This window comes from Anser anser, assembly GCF_964211835.1.
Source record: "Anser anser genome assembly, chromosome: 4".
In the NCBI taxonomy this organism is placed as follows: domain Eukaryota; kingdom Metazoa; phylum Chordata; class Aves; order Anseriformes; family Anatidae; genus Anser; species Anser anser.
This window is the reverse complement of record NC_139724.1, coordinates 53,681,898-53,701,832: the sequence shown is the minus strand read 5'-3', so window position 1 is coordinate 53,701,832 and position 19,935 is coordinate 53,681,898. Positions and strand designations below refer to the sequence as shown.

Here is a 19,935-nt window from a genome sequence, read left to right as displayed (position 1 = left end):
CTAAAGTTAAGTGGTTTACTCAATAACATTTTATTCTCCTTAGCTGTCATGTTGGCAGGTCTAAGTTCTTACTTTAGTAACTTGTAAATTCCTGAGGCTTTGCAGCAGCCTTTAAAAAGCTAGTCTTTAAAAGCTAGTAAGTGTAGTCAGCTGAAAGTATTATTTTTCTGATGTTTGGAAGTACAACAGATCTTGGATGTTGCTCGAAGCGTAACAACTAGATATGGTTTCTGAAGTTTGTAATTGGATTTTAGAAGAGGACAGAACTTCAGACCATTTATGTTTCTTGGAAAGTCTTAAGCTGCAGGTGGCTGCTAGAGGGTGAGAATCTTGCAGAAGATACCTGCCTAAATACCACAAAAGGCTGTAGAGTCGGTTGTGGTTGTTGGTATTTTCTGGGTTCTTAATGTACAGCTACTGGTATTCTTGAAATTCGGACACGTGCAAATAGTCTAGCGCCATTGCTTTTGTGATTGCTTTAAGCTTGTATAATTGGTGACTGTTGTCTGAAGGAGTGTTCCCACCATCTCCCATCCCTATCTGATTACTCCCTCTCTTGTGTTGGCATTAATGATGTTTAGGCCTGCTTTGTTAAAAATGAGTTGTTCTCTTGTTTTCCGGAGCTGGGGTTCAGATGGATCCTCAAGCTGATCCTGCTCACTGTCTCTGCAGTGGCTGGAGGAGAGATACTGTCCTTTGTGGTCTCGTGGCCATAAATCATGTATAAGCCTTAAGTGGAACTGCACCAAGTGGCCACCTGGACAACTCCCTTTTTCCTGAGGGTGGTGGCTGGCAAGTGCACCTGCAACTGCCCCCGGAGATATTATGTGTAGAAGGATAATTGCTTTGAGGCTTGTTTTGGGATACATATTGTTATATCCGTGCTTCATATAGGGGGTCTAACGTTATTTCTTGTGTAATAAGATCAGTTTTGTACATTTGAAAGTGTTTTCCTTACCCTTAGTTTCCGAAGAAAATATACTTGGATTGCTATTAGCCTTACTCCTCAGTTGCTGTAAGGGCAATAACTAATTGCCTGATGAAAAGATAGTTATGGAGTCCAAGCTTCAAGAATATCTGACCTTTGCACAATTTGAGTATCATGTTAAGCTAGCTCATTAATTATCGCTAACCTGCTTGGAAAAAATCTTCATTTTTTTAACATCCCTTTCAATTTTGTTGATGACTTGATATGTGGCCAACCTATAGTGTTAGGGCACAAAAGAAGGTGTTTGTTGGTTCAAGGTATTTAAATCATAAGGTTTTTGTTCTGAAAGCTCTGTCAAGTCATATGAGAAAAGGATGCGGTATTTGTCCAAATTATCATGTTGTACTTCAAATTTCTACTTAAAAACTTCACTTTAAAATGAATTACCAAATACCACTTTTTACCAAATTACCACTTTAAAATAAATTACCAAAATTTATTAATTTTCAGATATTAAAATTCAGTTCACAGTGTTGTAAATAATATTTTATTGAATTCTTTTGGAGTCATATCGTCAGATTTCCAAAACAGCTAAAATACTTTGTGCTAAATATAACTCAAATTTGTGACATAAGAATTGTGGGTTGTAGTTTAAATATTCTTTATTTTAAAGAGTGAGGTTTTTCTAGGTTAAATAGTTTCAGTCCCTTAAAATTGAATTACAGCTTGAAAGCTCTATGAGACTTGGCTGATGAGCAATCATAAGTTGTGTAGAATTCTTTATGTTTATTAGTCTAAATTTTGCATAAAATTTGTCCCAAATTATAAGTACAGTGTTAAAATAGTTTAAAAATTCAGGATACGTTTTGTAATACATTGCATGTTTGGACTTCTTTTGAAGCTGCTAGAAGTTTCAGTACCATGTTAAATGTCTTTTGTTGTTACTTATTTTTTTTTACTATTCATGTTTCATATTTTAAGAGTTTTAAATGTTGGAAATCCAGCAAATTTTTTTTAGTATCATCATGGAAAGCAATATTAAGCTATATTCTTATGTCAAAGAAACTCTTTGCTGAAAAGAAAATAAGGTATTTTCATATTTGCCATGAGCTTTTTTTTTATTTTACAGGACAAGGTACCAGCAATGCAGATCAAAAGCAGTCTTTCCTTAAAGAGCCAATCCAAGTAAAAGGTAAAGAAATACTTTATGTATCAAAACTTTGTTGCTGTTGATGAGTAGTCAAAAAAGAAGTGTGTAGGGCAACTGGTTTCTGTTCAGCTGTGTAAAAAGTTGTGTGAATAACATTTTTTATAAGTGTTTGTATGCCAGCTTTGTTTGGTGCCTACTTTTTTTAAAATGACTCCTGAATAAAATGGATATAGGTGTGTTACTTCTAACTATTTACTCTTTTATGACTCTTTTTTTAATTACTTCATTTCAGCTGATGTGTTTGTCAGGAAAAGACAAACTTGTTTTCTCATCTGTTATGACAATCTGTTCTTGCATCTCTTTAGGCAAGTCCATTCACCATCTCAGATTTAATGGGGCTAAGCTGAATACTTGAGCTTCACTTAGTCCTTGTTCTAAGTCTTCCTCTGTTCCTTCTTATTGCTGAGTTAATCTAATCAGTGTTGTTTCTAAATATATTTTGACCACATGAACAGCCTAATCTGGGTCCTGTAGTGTCCCTGTTTGTGCCTGTAATAAATATAGGCTTTCGTTTTTTATCCATTTACGTTTTGAAACAATATAAACAAGAGCATATCTTTCTTTCATGTTGGTAACTTATCATGCTTGGTTTCACTGTTATCTTAATTTGTTTTTTATTATGTTATTGTGAGAGTTATGCTGTAAGTTCTCGTGCTTTTGATCACTACTAGTCTCCTATGAATGGAAGGAACTTTATCAAAACAGAAATTGCCATTTCTCTTTAAACTCCTTTAAAATACCTCTGAACTGAAACTGACTTAGCATGCAGTAAGTTTTATCAAAATTCCTTCCTGCCTTTTCCATAGTTTAAACAAACATCAAATCCTCCTGCTCCTCACTAACAAGGTGAGGTCGGTGTCTCCTATTCTCCACGCATTTTTGTCTGCATCCTTATGTTAATTTCTTCGGGTTTGTTGTCACTTAGTGCATGAAGGCAGTGGGAACATACAAGGTGGACAGGAGAAATTAGAGTAAGACTGTGAAATTTATATATTTTATATGTATATATTTTGGTGAGAAGAGGGTTTTGTCTCTGTACGTTATAGACGCACAACCAAGAATGATTATGTTAAAGATTTTGATTCTGTCTGTAAAATGGAATTCTAGTCTTCAGGTGCTGTTGTGATGTAGAAGCTTATTCTTAAAGGAACGCTAATCTTAAAAAACCTGTGCTATTTATAATGTTGTTTTTACATAATCTTTTATTGGACTTTGTCCTTCAATTGGAAATACCAAGTTGATTTTTCTTTTTCTCTCTTTCATCATCAATTTTAGGCAATTATTTGAACTAGGGGGTAGGATTGTTGGGTTATAACCATTCTAACACTGTTGCATAGTGTTTTATTTTAGTGAAACTTACTTGTGTTTCTGCAAGGTGCATTAGTGTTTGATAAATCCACAGGTTATTTTATACTAGGTTTAATACTTTGGGTGTATATCCATGTTTTAAATCAGAAAAGGAGGGAAGCATTCTTCCTGTTTAAAAAAATGTTCATCGAGTTTTAAACTTAGCAAATAATGGACTGTTTTATGAAATCTCCAGTTTGATGTCATCTTTGCTCAGGAGCATCATATGATGAATGTGATTACTCAAGTACTTTAACACAATTTTTCACAATTCAAACTGGATGACAGAAATCATATTATTATGGTAAATGTTGGTATCTATAGAGTGTCAGACAATATATTTTGCCTTTAAGCTTTCAAAGCACAGAAATAAGAAAATGTGAAATTGTGGGATTTTTTTTTCTCAGTATTTAGATGCAATAACTTGCTGTAAGTATTCTATGATTTCATGAGACGTTTTGGACTAGCTGTAGAAAATATTGGCTGAGATCCTGTGATACACAAGAAATTCATGTGTTTGTAAGTCTTCTTACTGGCAAAGTTTCATCTTTTTGTTTTCAGATGTGTTCTTTATGCTGTATCTTTCAGCAGCTGTAAGTCTTCTTTTAACAGAAATAAGCATATAATGACTTTCTTTTGAAAATAAGACAAAGATATATACCTACAGACATGTAGGAAATAAAGGCATAGATTTAAAATTCCATTTATTTCAGAGTTTATTATCTGTTTCTGAATAGGTGTGGTATCCTTTCTTACGCATGAAAATGTGGTGCAGTATGTATTCTACACATGCAAAGAACTATAAATGAAGAATATACATTTTTTAATTGTTATAAACATCTAATATTAATTGTGTTAATTTTGACAATAATAGCTGAGCAAAGTGGCATATGCAGCCATCTCAGTTTTCTCTGTGGTCTGCAAGATTAAAAATCTTAAACAATTCCAACTTCTACAGGTAAATATTGGCGGGGGAAGAAAGAAATAGTGTACTTTGTCATTTTATTTGCCAGAGCAAAGCTTTTCAAACTGCCATACTTGAATGCTGTCTTAACAGCCCAAGCCCATCCCTGACATTAAAGTTGGATGCATAGCTGACAGTTAAGTATGTGGGATGTTTGAGGGCCCTGAACTACAACCCTGCAAGTAGCATTTTTGGAGGTAGAATCATTTTACTGTTATGCACTTACACAGTTGTGAGCGTTTCTGTCTCTTCTTGAAAGTTTTCTGCCTCACTGACAAGCAGTGTTTTTCAGAAATCCACTTAGAGCTGTCACAATTTGTTGTCAGACTGAATTACCTCTTTGAAATTTCTACTTTAGTCTCTGTCTGTGACTTACTTGTTCATCTATTTCTGTTTTTAAGTGAAAGCAGTCCTTAAAAAAAGAGAGTATGGACCAAAATACACACAGAATAACTTCATCACCGGAGTCAGAGCAATAAATGAGTTTTGTCTCAAATCCAGGTATGGTGGATTTAAGTTGAAATTTAAATTGTGAATATTTGTTTGTATGTGTTTCAAAAGTAATAATGCTTGTAGAGCGACTTAGCTCAGCAACTTTTTCCCAAAGCTTTTGCAGTATACGTAGTCATAAGTGGCTCTTGTTTACTAAGCGTAACTGTGGCTGGGAGCTCGCACTTAGTTTGCATTATCTCTGTAGTAGCCTCTTAAACTAATTTACTTATATTTATATGACCATAAACCTAGCTAGGGAATGTCTGCCTCTAGAGCAGCTAATCACTAGAAACTGGTCTGTAATTTGAGATAAAATACAACCTGGTTCATTGCAACCTAACTATTTTTCCTTGATTCATAGTTACTGTCTTTTTACTGTGTGTCATTCCTGCCAGGAAGTCTTACTGAGTAGTGTCAGTTGAGCTGCCTGTCGGACGTGATGCATGTTGTGTGTGACCCATATTAAATCTAAAGGCTTAGTGACTTTGTTCGTAACTTTTTCTGCTGTCACTGTTCTTCCCCAGCTTTCATGTGTAGCATATGTTACCAAACCATGGAAAATCCAATGATGTTATGCTTAAATCCCCTCCCCCCCTTTTTTTAACCTTTTGGCTGGTAAAGCTTCATAGGGGACCACCTCTCCTATGAAGAGAGGCTGAGAGAGTTGGGGTTGTTCAGCCTGGAGAAAAGAAGGCTCCAGGGAGACCTTAGAGTGGCCTTTTGCTACCTAAAGGGGCCTACAGGAAAGCTGGTGTGAGACTCTTTATCAGGAGTGTAGTGATAGACTAAGGGATAATAGTTTTAAACTGAAAGAGTGTAGATTTGGATTAGACATTAGGAAGAAATTCTTCACTGTGAGGGTGGTGAGGCACTGGCACAGGCTGCCCAGAGAAGCTGTGGATGCCCCATCCCTGGCGGTGTTCAAGGCCAGGCTGGATGGGGCTTTGGGCAGCCTGGTCTGGTGGGAGGTGTTCTTGCCCATGGCAGGGTGTTGGGACTGGGTGGGCTTTAAGGTCCCCTCCAACCCAAACCATTCTGTGATTCTATGAACTGGCATACTTTGCAGTAATAAAGTTTTTCTGAATTGACCAAAAAAAGAAAAATGCCCAAGAAATAATCTAGTTTTAGTCTAAAAATGAAATGTTCTGCTGTTTTCTTTGTTGGTGGTGTTTTTTGTCTGTTTTTAAATAATAATACAAAAAGATGCTTCTAAATGAAATGTAGATGTGCTAATATGTAGATCAGCACAGAGAATTATCTGCTCCCCAATGTAGTTTTATCTCCCACCTTTTGCAGCTTGCCCTGGTTTTGTGTAGTTTTTAAGGATGCATTTGTTAACTTTTCATGTCATGTGACTTCTGATATTCACTTAGAAGGGTTAATCTGTTAGCCTTCTTATTGAGTACTTGTATATTACAATGTATATTGTATAACTTGTACATAACAATGTATATTGTACAACTTGTATATTACAATTACATTCAGATCATTCACTGGAAATGTTTTATTGCTCTGTCTTCCATGTATGATAGTTCATAGTATGAGGACATGATTTACACCTCTGACTGTGGAAAACAAAGTGGTTTTCAATAGTTTCCTATAGACAGCTTGCTTTATGTGTTGTATCTATCCTGTTTGGCTCAAGTAAACAAGTTCATTTTTTTTTGTACTGTGAATTAATAATGAAACTGTGAACTAATAATGAAACTGTGGAAGATACAAAAGTAGAATTAGAATAATACGCATTTTTTTCCATTAAACTTTCTCTGCTTTCCTCAGTGATTTAGACCAGCTGAGGAAAATCAAACGACGGAGCCCACATGATGACACTGAGACTTTCACTGTGTACCTGAGGTCTGATGTAGAGGCAAAGTAAGGTCATTTTTATGAAGGAAATGTTTGGATCATTTAATAAAATGCATTATATGAGAGAGAGAACTCTTAAAACTCTGGTTTACAATGTAAAAGGGCAATAATGTTTTCTATTTTCTTATCTGAACACATTTTATATCCTTATTTTTGTAACAGTTACATGGCATATATAAAACTGGAAGGTATGTTTCTTGTGTCCAAAGATGAGAAACTTCTCCCGTGCATCCTCTCTCCCATTTTTTTTTGTTCTGCAAAGTAATATGTGGCTCTTTGTTCGAAAGAATGATGTGATGTTCTGTTTTTAGGAAAGTCATTTTTAATGCAGTTAAACCATAAAGAAGTTACAGGTCTCTTGTTTTATAGAGTGTATCTTGCATAAGTAGAGCAATTGTTAAGGTACTTTTACTCTGTGCAGATCTCTTGAAGTTTGGGGTAGTCCAGAGGCTCTTGCTAGAGAAAGAAAACGACGCAAAGAGGAAGAGATCAAGTACAGAGAAAGTGAGTATAGAATCACAGAATCATCTAGGTTGGAAGAGACCTCCAAGATCACCGAGTCCAACGTCTGACCTAACACTAACAAGTCCTCCACTAAACCGTATCACTAAGCTCTACATCTAAACGTCTTTTAAAGACCTCCAGGGATGGTGACTCAACCACTTCCCTGGGCAGCCCATTCCAATACCTAACAACCCTTTCAGTAAAGAAGTTCTTCCTAATATCCAACCTAAACCTCCCCTGGTGCAGCTTTAGCCTATTCCCCCTCATCCTGTCACCAGGCACATGGGAGAACAGACCAACCCCCAAATTCAAGTGTAAACAACAAAGTGTGACTGGAAATCCGCTAGATGGTGAGTGTGTTATTTCGTTGAGAACATACAAATTTGAAATTACCAATTACTCAAAAAGATTTTATAGCATAGTATTAGTGTAACACATTGTTATCTATGCAGTTATTATCTATTAACTATCTTATAATTTATTAATTCTGTGATACAGCAAGCAAATGCATTCAGTTGAGGTTTACAGTCATACTTTGTTTTTTGGGGAGGGGAGCATCTTAGACAATAATAAACATCTTAAATGGTTTTGGATTTTTCTTAATGAGAATATTCAGAAGGCATAAAACCAATCTAAATCTTGATATAATATCTTTACCACCTTATTTTTCCCCTGAAATGAGGTCAGCTTGTCTCTGCTTTGGAATGGGGGGAAAAAAACACCCAGATCATTTTAAGCAAAAGTCATCCTTTTGTTTAAAATAAAATAATTACTGTCATCAATAGCAACTACAGTCAAATCAGTATAGCTTTTAATGGATTTTGGACTGTCTGGACAGTTAAAATCTCAGGAGAGGTAATATCTCTTCAAGGTACTTATTCCAATTATGCACTTAAAAATTAAAGGTCTTTTTCCCTCTCTTTCTCCCAATTCTGCAACTGGAACTTCCTGATAGTAAAACAAAATAATTCTTGAGCATAATACAAAAAAAAATATATTAAAAAAAAATAAAATGCTACTTATTCATAATAGCATTCTGAAACAATGTATACTGTAAGTGGTAACTTCCTTTTTGTACAGACTATCCTTGTACTCCACTGGCTGTTTCAGAGTATTTTGTACATAGTATTTTGTACAACTTTGTAGGACTACAGCTTCTTGCTTCTGTAGTATACCTGTGTTTATTCTGAAGTTACTGAATGCCATACATGGATGGGAAAAATACTGAAATTAAGAGACTTGCAGTGAAACATCCTCCCTTCTCCCCGTCATGGCAAAAAAGGTTGAGGTAGGGGCAGTAGAATACCTGGATTTTGTTCTAAAGGTGTTGTTGCTCCCCTACCCCACCCCACCCTGGGATACTGAAAGGCCAAAAAGAGCTTTAGCCAAAACAGTGTATTTTTAATTTTTTCCTCTGCATGTAATCCTTTGTTGGCAGAAATGGAAACAATGTATGGGATCATAGCAAATTATATTTGGCATTTTGTGCAAGTACATAATATGTATTTCTGATTAACAATATTGAGAGGAATTTTTCACAAACATATATCCCTTTAAAATATTTTCATTTGGTAAGACCATCTTGCTCTTAATTGAGGTTAGCTGCTGTATGGGAAAAAACGTTCCTGAAACTACTAGCTACTAGTAAATACTCATGATAACAATTTTTTATTGCAGATTTATTTAGAAACCAAAGGCTGTTGAAGGAATACAGAGAGTTCTTTGGAAATACTAAGGTAAGAGTTGTTTTAATGATTTTGGCAAGAAAAATGCTTTGAGATATACTAGACACCTTTCAAAGGAAAAAAAGTTGCAAAACAGTTGCATAAGCATAACTACCTGAATGTTACTGGAAGATTTATTTTGACTGTAATATACCAGCTGTATCTCTGATTGTAATGCAGTGGTAAATGGGTTGCCAGCTTAAATGAGTTCCAACTCTGGTGGTGTAATCCACCGGTAAGTTTTTTTGTCAATTGCCTTAATAACAAAATTGCTGCTTCATTTGGGTTCTACCTATAGTCTGTAAACGTGTAGTAAATACATTGTTGATTTTAAACTGTAATAGATTTCTTAAGCCAAACAAACACACCAGTGCTTTGCTCTGCACCGTGCATTACTTTTGGCCTTTCCTCTTCACTTAGGCAGACGTATTCCCTAGATCTTGGTACTCTGTCATGGCAGATTGATTTCTTCATCTTTCTGCTGCACAGCTGGCTTCTGTCGTTATGGTTGCAGTGGCCCCTGGTGGAGGCTGGAGGCTCTGTTGGTTGTTAATCTTTTTTTTATAGCCATCCATTTGTAGTAATGTATAAGATGCCACTGAAGTTTGGGTGAACATTCAGTATTAATTAGTAGGCTTCAAGGGCTCTATCTTCACTTTTGCAATACTGTGTAAAGCAAAGATTTTATGTAATAATTTGTTCAGTAGATACTTCATGATGTCTTCAAGATTTGGTTATTTTGTTTTAGTAACTTGTTTTAATAATCTCTTATTTCTTTATACAGCCACGCTCCAGTGCAGCAGCTATGTTTTTCAAGGGACCAGGGAAAGTGGTAATGGTAGCTATTTGCATGTAAGTTTAAAAAGGAAAAGTTTTGTTTATGCAAGTATTAAAAAACATTGATTTTTTTGTTATCCTGGTAAAGGAAACAACAGTCTGTGTATTCAAGCTAAAGGTACCTTTGTGTAACTCAAATTAATAGATTTGTTTATTCATTGTTGGTGGTAAAGATGTTCAGTAAATATATTCATCAATATATGGAGATGAGAGATGTTTTAACTCTGATTAGAGAAGAGCAAATTTTTGGAACATGATTAAGCTAAACAGTTTATTAAAGTAAAGCCCTACATCTTGAAGGACACGAAGAGGCAGACATTTAAAGTCGTTCTTTTTCTTGCTCCCTTGTGAAAGGAGGCTTTTAAACAATCTTCCATATAACAACAGAAAATGATTCCCTTTTCTGTTTCTGGTGTTATTCAGTGCTTTTCCTGTTCAACTGATAAGGGGATGTTTTAGGAGGTTTTTGCTTTTCACACATCTTACAATTTGAATGAAACATAATCAAACTAGTAATCCTGATTTAAAGCAAATGAACACAGATACTATCTGGCACAAAATAGACAAAGGTATGTTACATTTTTCTCAGGATTGCTGGAGAATTCAGAATGGCTAGAATTTGCATCTTATAACACCTGTAAATATTTATAATAAAATTTATTATATATATATATTATATAAGTTTTTATTTGCTAAGATACTATCAATATAAAAGAGCAAAATAGAAACTTAGGGAAAAATTATGTATTTTTTTTTTGTGATGAGAAACAAGATTTCGAGAAAGAAATATCTCGGAAGTTTTCCTACAAAACTACATGTTTTTTGCCTAAGGAAAAAACATGATGCTCACTTGACTGAAAACTTCCTTCTGACTTTACTGAGTGTTCCAAGATTTCTAAGTTTAAAAAATGTAGTTACTGCTAGTATGGATGTTCCACAGCTTTTCTGTGGAACTTTTCTTTTTCTTAAGAAGTTACAGTATCTCTTGATCTCTTGTAGTTCTCAAATACTTGATGACAAGTTGCTGCTTGTTTGGAAATAGCTATGACGAAATATGGTTAGTTCTCAAATCTAGAACCTAAATGTTTTTTTTTCATAGATCCATAATGAATCTGAATGTTTTGATTTTCAATTTTGACATTTTTTTTACTATGCTTTTTTCAAAGATATAAATACTTTATGTAGGTAGACAAGAATAGTTATGTAAATCAGACTGGTATCTTTTGCTGTAAGGCAAACTGCTGCAGACAGTCACACGATGATACAATTCACCATATATATTTCTCAATTCCTTGTAATTCCTGCTCGCTGTGTGCCTGTCGGGGTTTTGACATGGTTATTTTTGAAACAAATTCAGAATGTTAAATGTATAAAGAGAAGTATTAATGTTCTTTAATTTTTCCAGTTTACAGTTCTCTCTGGATAGTTGTATTTGAATTTGTTTTAACTGTAATTTAAAATGTTAAATTGAAAAAAATTGATTTGAATAGATTTTGATCTGCTTTTGCATTTTTGTATTTTTTCAAAGAAACTCTGATTCTCCCCATGTTTCAGTACATTTTAAAGTTACCAACTAAATTTAGACTTTACATTAAAATTGGCAGTACTTCTGACAACAAGGAGGGTGTATTGCATATCTGTTTCAACACTTCAAAAAGCATTTTTTTTCATTTTGTTGGTGAATGTGTGCCTTATGGATTTTGGAACACAAATGCAAAGAGTTGTTTTAAACAAAACTGCTTATTTTCTGGGTGCAGAAGAGAGGCTTATTGAAAAATGCTGTGTATTTTAGAAGTAGTAGTGTTTGGATTTTAAATTTTATTTCTTGGCATGATGTTCAAATCATTGCAGTAAATATTTTTCAGACTTTACCTAGTTTTGGTAAAAGTTAAGATTTTCTCCTGAGACTAAAATAAATATGGTAAAGCATATTCAGGTCTTTGCATGGAAGGAGATATAGAAAAGATTGCTACCTCTTTCTTTAAGAAGTTCATATACTCCTGTAGAAATTCTTTAAGGATGACCTTGGGGATGGGCATTGTTTAACCAATTGTGTAACTTGGTGTATGGCAAAGGGCTGGATTTGTGTATCTTTACCTTGAATATCATTTCTTGATGTGTGATTGTTTAAAAATGCAGTTGCAACATGTTGTTAACACATATTTCTAAGAGAATGTAATTTGAATACTTTTAAAAATCACCAGTAATCTAAACTGAAATGTATTTAAAGGGAAAGAGGAGAAGATATCTTCTGGTCTGATTTCCTTTGTACTGTGACTGAAATGGCCAGCCTACCAATTCTCACTTCAAACATCCATTATCAGAATGTAATTAATTAAATTTTACTGTTAATAGTTACTCAGCTCTGTACACACCGTAACATAATGCTTACTCCAGTGATCTTTTAACCTAAAAAATATTTGACGAGGCACATTGGGCATGTCTGTGGAGAAAGCCCCATTGATAATTTTTACAGCATTATCTTCCTGTCTGGCATCTTCCTCTTAGGAATTTTCCAGCTGAGATTGGAGTGAGAAACTTTCCACTCCAGTAGTAGGAGGGGCTAGATAGGAGGCAAAGGACTGAAGTAAGAGAGAAGGAAGTTAAGGCTGTTCTTCCACTGAGGGGAAAATTTTTCCCTGATGGGAAAAGCTTGATGCATGTATAGATAGGCAGTTAGTCTTTCTGACTTGTGAAAATGATGGTAGCTTTTAGGAAGTATAATTTATTCAGTATTGCTTAGAAAGTAAAGATTTTGGAAAAATTAATTGTATATCTTTGCCTTTTTTGCTTGCTGAAAGGGTTTTTTAACACAGTAAACATGCCGAACATGTGTATGCCTTATCTACCTGTACAGGTCTCTAATGAACTAATGTTTAGTTTCACTACTTGCTGGCAGGTAATGCATGATTATAAAGTGCTTGTGCTTCTACTGAAAATATTAAAGACCAAATATTCTGGTGTTCTTTAGCTTATTTCTTCTCTTTGTTTTCAGAAATGGGTTGAATTTTTTCTTTAAGCTACTTGCTTGGGTTTACACGGGTTCTGCAAGTATGTTTTCGGAAGCTATACATTCTTTAGCAGACACATGCAACCAGGTGAGTATTTCTCTATGCTGCTTAAGTTAGCACTTGTATCTGTCTTTATTCTTGCAAAATAATTACTTGTAGTAGCTGTAATACATTTGAAAAGCGATAATTCAGTTCGCTAGTGTTCATTATTTTGCCTATAATAAATGTCTAAATAGTAAACACCAGAGAAATGAAAGCAGCATTTTATTTAGAAGGATTTGAGTGAATGGCAGGATGTTTTTTCTTTTCAAAGGTAGAATGTAAATGATGTTGGTCTGGAAAAGAAGCCTAGATACTCTGAGTTTATTAGCAGCAACTCTTACTAAAAATGACTTTCAGATTCAGCTGTGTAATATGTCTTTTACATTGTTCTTCCTGTTAAATACCTGTGTTTGTTTTTTTTTTGTACTGACTTGTATGGTTTATGTGCTGCTTAGTAATACGATCTAAGAAGAAAAAGTTAATATTTAATCTAATGTTCCTTTAAAGTGTTTTTAACTGAACAGTTACACCTGGGAGAGAGTGTTTGTGTGTGTTGCTCAATTATTAAATAATTTGTGGTTTTAGTAATACAGATTACAAAGCCTGCCCAGAGTGTGACAAGCTACGCAGGCATGCAAGGGGAGCAAGATGTACTCTGGTGTGTACAAGTAGTGGACACATACTTGTTTTTTTTTTTTTTTTTTAGTTTCCTGGAGACAAAGGCAAATCTCACTTAAAACAAAATGTTATTATGTATAGTTTTTATCTAATTGTAGACAGATGAAGGCACATTTTGTCAGAAATGCACATTACTTAGAAACATTGCTAAATGCAGAGCTCTTCCTGCTGTTCCACAGTTTGAGTGCCAAGCTGTTGTTACCCTGTTGCACATTTAGTTGCCAAAACCAGTGGTTTCTATTAGTGATTCCTACAGGCTTATGTGGCTGCTCTTTTGTTCTTTATACTACTGTCAGTAATGTGAAGAGTTTATAAACTAACAAAAGAATAATTGACCTAATCTAGAAGCCTTAAATGCAGAGTCTAGAAAGAGTCACATGTAACTATATATAAAACTGGTTTTAATATTTGGACTAGTGTTTCTGCTGATGTAATTCTATTTGTAATACATCTACATCATTTCTGTCCCCCTCCCCCTGATTACTTCTTTTCTTTTAAGCTACTATTTTTCCCCCCATATAAATCATTGTTCCCTACCTCTGTAGCAACTTATATTCCCTTTGTCTAACAGAATGAAAGTGCACTGAAAAAGGTTAAATGGGTTAAAATATTACTCAAAGATGCAAACATTAGGAAATAGCCTTAACCTTGTTTGTCACAATGCATATGCATAATGTGACCAGCCTTATCTTTTGGAAGCAGCTTCAGAACCAAATGCCTGTGATTTGGTTTACGTGCTCACTCCTCTCTGCTTGATTCCTGCATGTCCCAGACAAGAATGATGTATTTGTCATCTTAAAGTGGTATTGAGTGTGCGTCCTGATACCTCAGAAACTAAATTGTGTGTTTTAATTTTTTATTAAGAATGAGGCAAGTCAGAATGTAGATTCTGAAAGGTTTTTAGAAGCAAGTTGAAAGAGAGAAGTTGTAGTAAGTAGAACTGCAGTTTCATGCAGCTATTTCATGGATCATCAGTGGGAGTTGAAACTAAGATGACGTACAAAGTATACCACTATATTATTTTGTTAAAAAGTTAACTTGAAATACTCTTCCTGTCAGGTATGGTAAGAGAATAATAGACTTGTTAGTCATCTGTTGGTAAAAGAATGGTGAGAATTTGAGCATCTTGGTTTCTTTTACTAGACTGCCTTAGTGGCTACACGCAGTGCGACTAGCCACATCTGACACACTTACTTTGGTAAGGTGGTGTGCAGACTCAGAGCTGGGTGTGTAATATCGGTGTGCGGGGACAAAATTAATGCTGACTTTTCCACTATTTTCCTTAGCATGCTTGAGACATACATCAGGAGACCTTGAAATCTCACTTCATCCTAGTATAGAGGGAATCCTTTTTTCTGTTTTTGATATAGCAAGTCTTTGGAAACAAAGTACTTGAAGATGAGTGGCTGGAACCCTCTTGAAGTTCAAACAAAGGGAGTCCTTGGGTAGCTTGTGATTGCTATAAAATGGAACTGTCTTACGCTTCCTTAAATTTGAAGAACGCCCAGAACCTTAGGTCAGAATTCAGTCGTTTTAACATAATTCGGGCTGCCTTTCTACTTCATTTATACTTAGTACATTTGTTGGTCTGGAAAGACTGCGTTGAGAACTTATGGTATGTTTCTTATTTTTTCTGTAAATGGTCTTAGACAACCTTTCAGTTGTTCCAGCTGTAAAGTGAAGAGAATGATGCTATTAACTCAACTGAAAATACTTTAGGAAATTTATGGGGAGACAGCCTTAAAGCATGCAATTTTCATTTGTCCAAATTCGTTGATGTATAGGTGAATCAAGTTTGATAGTGGAATTCTCTACCAGTTACAAGTAGAAAAGCAATTCAGTTTTTTAAATGTGAAAGTTAAAGGTTCCATTGTGAAGCTGGTTTTCTGTTCAAATATTTAACTGTGTGGTTTTTGGAGAAATCACAGGAGAAAGCTTGCTGGATCAAAGCAGCCTGCGTACTGCAAAGCCTACAGCGTTTATTCAATTTTAATACTTCTTATTATGTTTAGATATATTCACATTCCTAAAATAAAAGCATGTACTTGCAAAATTGAGGTTTAGATTTGTAATTTACTGCATCAATATTTTAATCCATGCCTTATTAAATAGCCCAGATATTCCACTTAGATAGCAAGGGTTTTTTTCTTCCTTCAAAATGTTATTTTTCTTCAGTTTGCAGAACACGAAGTTCAGTAGTGAAAGAAACTGCAGTATGAAATTATTGCTTTAAAATTATACGTCATCACTGTAGGCTCTGTATAATCCCTCTTCAAGAGGGGGTTATTAAAATAGTTTTGTTTCCTGAAGAACTACATTCTTTCACACCGAAGCAGTGACAACTCATGTGATTACATGTACTGTACAACATGTAATGTTGTACAACGTGTAACTACACAGTGATAACTGTTGTGATTACATGTAGTAGACATGTAGTCACAATTCTAAAATCTTAAAGTTATAATTAACAATTTTCATGGTGGGGAGAGGGTTATTGGATTGATATGTATATTATATATATTGATTATAGGGTTGAGGATTATATTCCCGCTCTAATAAAATTTCAGTAAGAAAGCACTTGTAAATCAGCACATTGCTTCTACTTTTATTTCTCTTTCAAGTTTAGTTGAAATCAAATGTTTCTAATCTTTTTTCAACTTTTTTTTTCTTTTTTGTCCTATATAGGCATTGCTAGCTTTGGGCATCAGTCAGTCTGCAAGGACACCTGACCCTAGTCATCCGTAAGCTTTTGGAGTAAATAATGATTTCAGTAATCATATATAGGAGTAAGATGAGTTCTTTGTGCATCAACTTATTCTTTTTAAATGTGCCATTTCATATTGATCAGAAATGCAGTGTTTCTGCTTTTATGATAGAAAGAAAGTAAGAACGCTGATTTCTGTCAAACTGCAGGAGTTTTAGCTTCAGTGGCTTGATGCATGTTATATTTCATGATTTTTGTTGTGGTATGTTTTTTGATGTGTACTATTTTAATTGGCTTTATTCCTTCAAGTTATTCTGATCTCTTCTGCCTCTTCCAATGGATAACTTAAAGGAATAGATTTACTTTGTAGATATTACTCATGTGAACAGCAACATTAAAAAAAAATCATCCCTGACATCTATTTTCAACAAAGTGCTTTTCTGCAAGGAAGTTACTTGTATTGTAAGGAGATGTGTTTGACTTAAACTACTGTTTTTGTCTTGAATAACAGGGATTTTAATTATATATTCTTACAGCATCATGAACATTACAAGCTGTAGTCTCCATGATACTCTCTTGGTCTTAACATGCTTTACACTTCATGTGTTTGGGCAAATCATTCTTACTGTAAGCAATAGTTCATTATATGCCTGATCTACAGAATTAGTTAAGGGTTCTCTTCATTAAGAGCTTCAGGTAATTTGAAAAATGTTTTGATGACAAATTTGTCAAAATATTCTTTGCATCTCCTTCCACTCAAGTTTTTCATGTCTTCCTTAGTGTTTGTCTTTCAAACTATTGCTTTTTAAATGTTACTAAGGAACGTTCTGTTTGTAGTAGCAGTTAATATTAGAAAAAGAATACAGGTACACTTTAGAGGGAAGAGGTGAAGTAATATTACTCATAAAGACTGCAAATGTTGAAGGTTTGCAGTTAACTGAACTACCCAAAGATTTCACAAGTTTTCTTCTCTTTACATTAGTATCAAAAAAAAATATGCAGACTAGCTGCATATGTTCTTTACAGTCACAAAAAACTTTAGTCTCCACACAAGAGCTAGTACTGCTATATAAAAAGCTTATTTAAAAAGGAAATAAATACCTATTCTTGATGTCTTTGTATGTATTAGATATCATTTTTCAAATACCTTGTTTTTTTCATGTTTTATGTTGGATTTAGCACCTGTTATCTTAAGTAGACGTGCAGTCTTGATAATCTAAGATGTGTAAAAAAAAAAATCAGGGAAAAAACTTGTAGATATGTCTGCAGAGATACAGTAACTTATTTTCCTAAATAATTTTCTTTGTTTTCATCTAGGTATGGTTTCACAAACATGCGCTATATTGCTTCCCTGATCAGTGGGGTGGGCATTTTCATGATGGGTGCAGGACTTTCTTGGTATCATGGGATCATGGGTTTACTCCACCCTCATCCTATAGAATCTCTTCTCTGGGTAAGCTAATCTCGTTTTGTTATTGTATCTGTACTTGACACTGGTGACTTAATAGAAAGTAATGATACCATTTGAAATTCACTTCCTGAGTCAGTTTGAGTCCTAACACAATTAACTTAAACCATCCTTAATGACAATGTTTTGAAAAAAAAAATCTTGTTAAATTTTAGCCATTCTTTAAACTCTTCATCTTGCCTTCTCACCTCCTTAAGATCTTTTTCTATTTTACATTATATTGCATAATTCAAATATTGATGGTTGTTTGGTTGTTGGATCATTTGTTTCTGTTTATGGTGTGTAATGTTCTAGAATTGCTGCATTTGGCTAGTCTGTGGTGATGAGATCTGTACAAATATCGATATAACAATAACTGAGAGGTGTTTTTGTTTTTCTTCCATACAGGCATATTGCATTTTAGCAGGGTCATTGGTATCTGAAGGAGGTATGTAGTTCCAAGAAATATTTTTATTTCAGTATTCTTAATCTCTGAGAGTACACCGTGAATAACTGCAGTAACAATTAGTCTTTGCTTACACAACAGTAAAGTTCTGAGCTTTGTTGGTGACAGTTGTGGTGAACAAAAGAAGTGGGAAAACTTTCCTTATCAATCTTACCTAATTAGAAGTTAAAGAATGCATCATTTGAAAGTATATGTAGAATGTCTTTTTGGTATTTAACTGTCAGTGAATGTAACTCTTCTGATTTTTATTAAGAAATCTGTGTAGAAAAGAAGGCTACTTTCTGCTTTGTCCAAGTATGAGTTTTCTTGATAATCGGTTGCTATGATATAAATAAAAGATCCCCCCTTTCAAAATGAAAACAAGGTGTTTTTTTTTTTTTTTGCCTCTAACTGTTTTCAACAATTACATTGGTATTGTTTCAGCTACCCTTCTTGTCGCTATAAATGAAATCCGCAGGAGTGCTCGAGCCAAGGGTCTGTCATTTTATCAATATGGTATGTGTCGTTATAGTAGTAAGGTATGTGGTTATTTAAAACAGAATCTATTTACTAGTAGTTGCTTTATTATAGAAACATTTTGTCTCTTCTTCCTTCCCAATTCCCCTTGTTTTATTAATCTATTTTCTCTATTCTAGTAACAAATACATCTTACAAATTAGCTGAAAACCTGTTGATTTAAGTAGCACTAATTAAATATTTTTACTGAAGTAATTTCATTTTTTTTTTTGATAAATGCTGCTTTACATTTTTCAAATGTTTTGGAGAAGCTTCCATAATTGTTTCCATAATTTGCACAGGGTTTGCTCTTTGTATTTATGAATGCTTTCGAGAAGCGTGAGCACACGTAAAGATTCAGTTTACAACTATATACCTATGGATTTTTTTTCTTTTAATATGATAGTATTAATATTGCTTATAAAGTACTGTGCGTAACATAGTAAAGCTAAGATTTCCAAAGCAATGTGATTTTTTTGTTTACACAGTTGTTCAGAGTCGTGATCCGAGTACCAATGTGGTGTTACTGGAGGATGCTGCAGCAGTTCTGAGTGTGGCTGTAGCTGCTACCTGTATGGGTCTGACTTCCTTAACAGGTAAAATTCTGCCTCAGACTGAGGCAAGCTGAATATTAATTTCTTCCTGTGCATTATATGAACACAAATTACTTGGCTTATATTGGTTGACTTAAACAGAGCTCTGCGCTTTTCCAGTACTATGCTGTTCTCTGATCTGATTTCCAGTAGTTTGAGTTTAAAATATTTAAAATAAAAAGTATTTGTTTTTTCATGTCAGTTGTTGATGGGATTAAACCTGAAAGAGTACTTGCATGCAAATGGAACTAGCTTCCATTTAAGCTATTGTACTGGACAAGCTAAGATATTTTAAAAGTATGTTTATTATAGTCACGTATCTAAATGACTTAGTGGTATTACATAATTTGAACTTCCTTATTCAGTGGTATGCAGCCCCACATGCATGTAGGGAGGATTTAAGGAGGCAGTTCTGCCCTTCCTTTTGATACGTAGTGGTGTTAGCGTTATCTTCTGATTTAATAACTGTTCTTGAACAATGTGGCAAACCCAAATTGTGCAGGTTGAATGATCTGTATGGCAACTGATTCAAAGTCTGTCTTTACACAGTTAAATTTTATAGAGGAAAGATTAGTTAGTTACCTATTTTGAGGTTTTGACTTTTTTCTTCTAATCATTTTTTAAAGA

The 19,935-nt window shown here is 34.4% G+C and overlaps 1 protein-coding gene across 1 annotated transcript in view; it reads left to right on the top strand.

Annotated features, from left to right (window-relative positions):
- The window catches only part of SLC30A9 (solute carrier family 30 member 9), a 38,267-nt gene that overhangs the window by 2,986 nt on the left and 15,346 nt on the right, over window positions 1-19,935 (top strand). Inside the window, exons 3-14 of the mRNA XM_083834970.1 lie at window positions 2,058-2,120; window positions 4,851-4,950; window positions 6,721-6,813; window positions 7,229-7,311; window positions 8,989-9,047; window positions 9,820-9,887; window positions 12,868-12,970; window positions 16,289-16,344; window positions 17,625-17,760; window positions 18,163-18,202; window positions 18,644-18,715; window positions 19,204-19,311. Coding sequence (XP_083691096.1) covers window positions 2,058-2,120; window positions 4,851-4,950; window positions 6,721-6,813; window positions 7,229-7,311; window positions 8,989-9,047; window positions 9,820-9,887; window positions 12,868-12,970; window positions 16,289-16,344; window positions 17,625-17,760; window positions 18,163-18,202; window positions 18,644-18,715; window positions 19,204-19,311 — 981 coding nt within the window. The remainder of the gene's footprint in view (window positions 1-2,057; window positions 2,121-4,850; window positions 4,951-6,720; window positions 6,814-7,228; window positions 7,312-8,988; window positions 9,048-9,819; window positions 9,888-12,867; window positions 12,971-16,288; window positions 16,345-17,624; window positions 17,761-18,162; window positions 18,203-18,643; window positions 18,716-19,203; window positions 19,312-19,935) is intronic.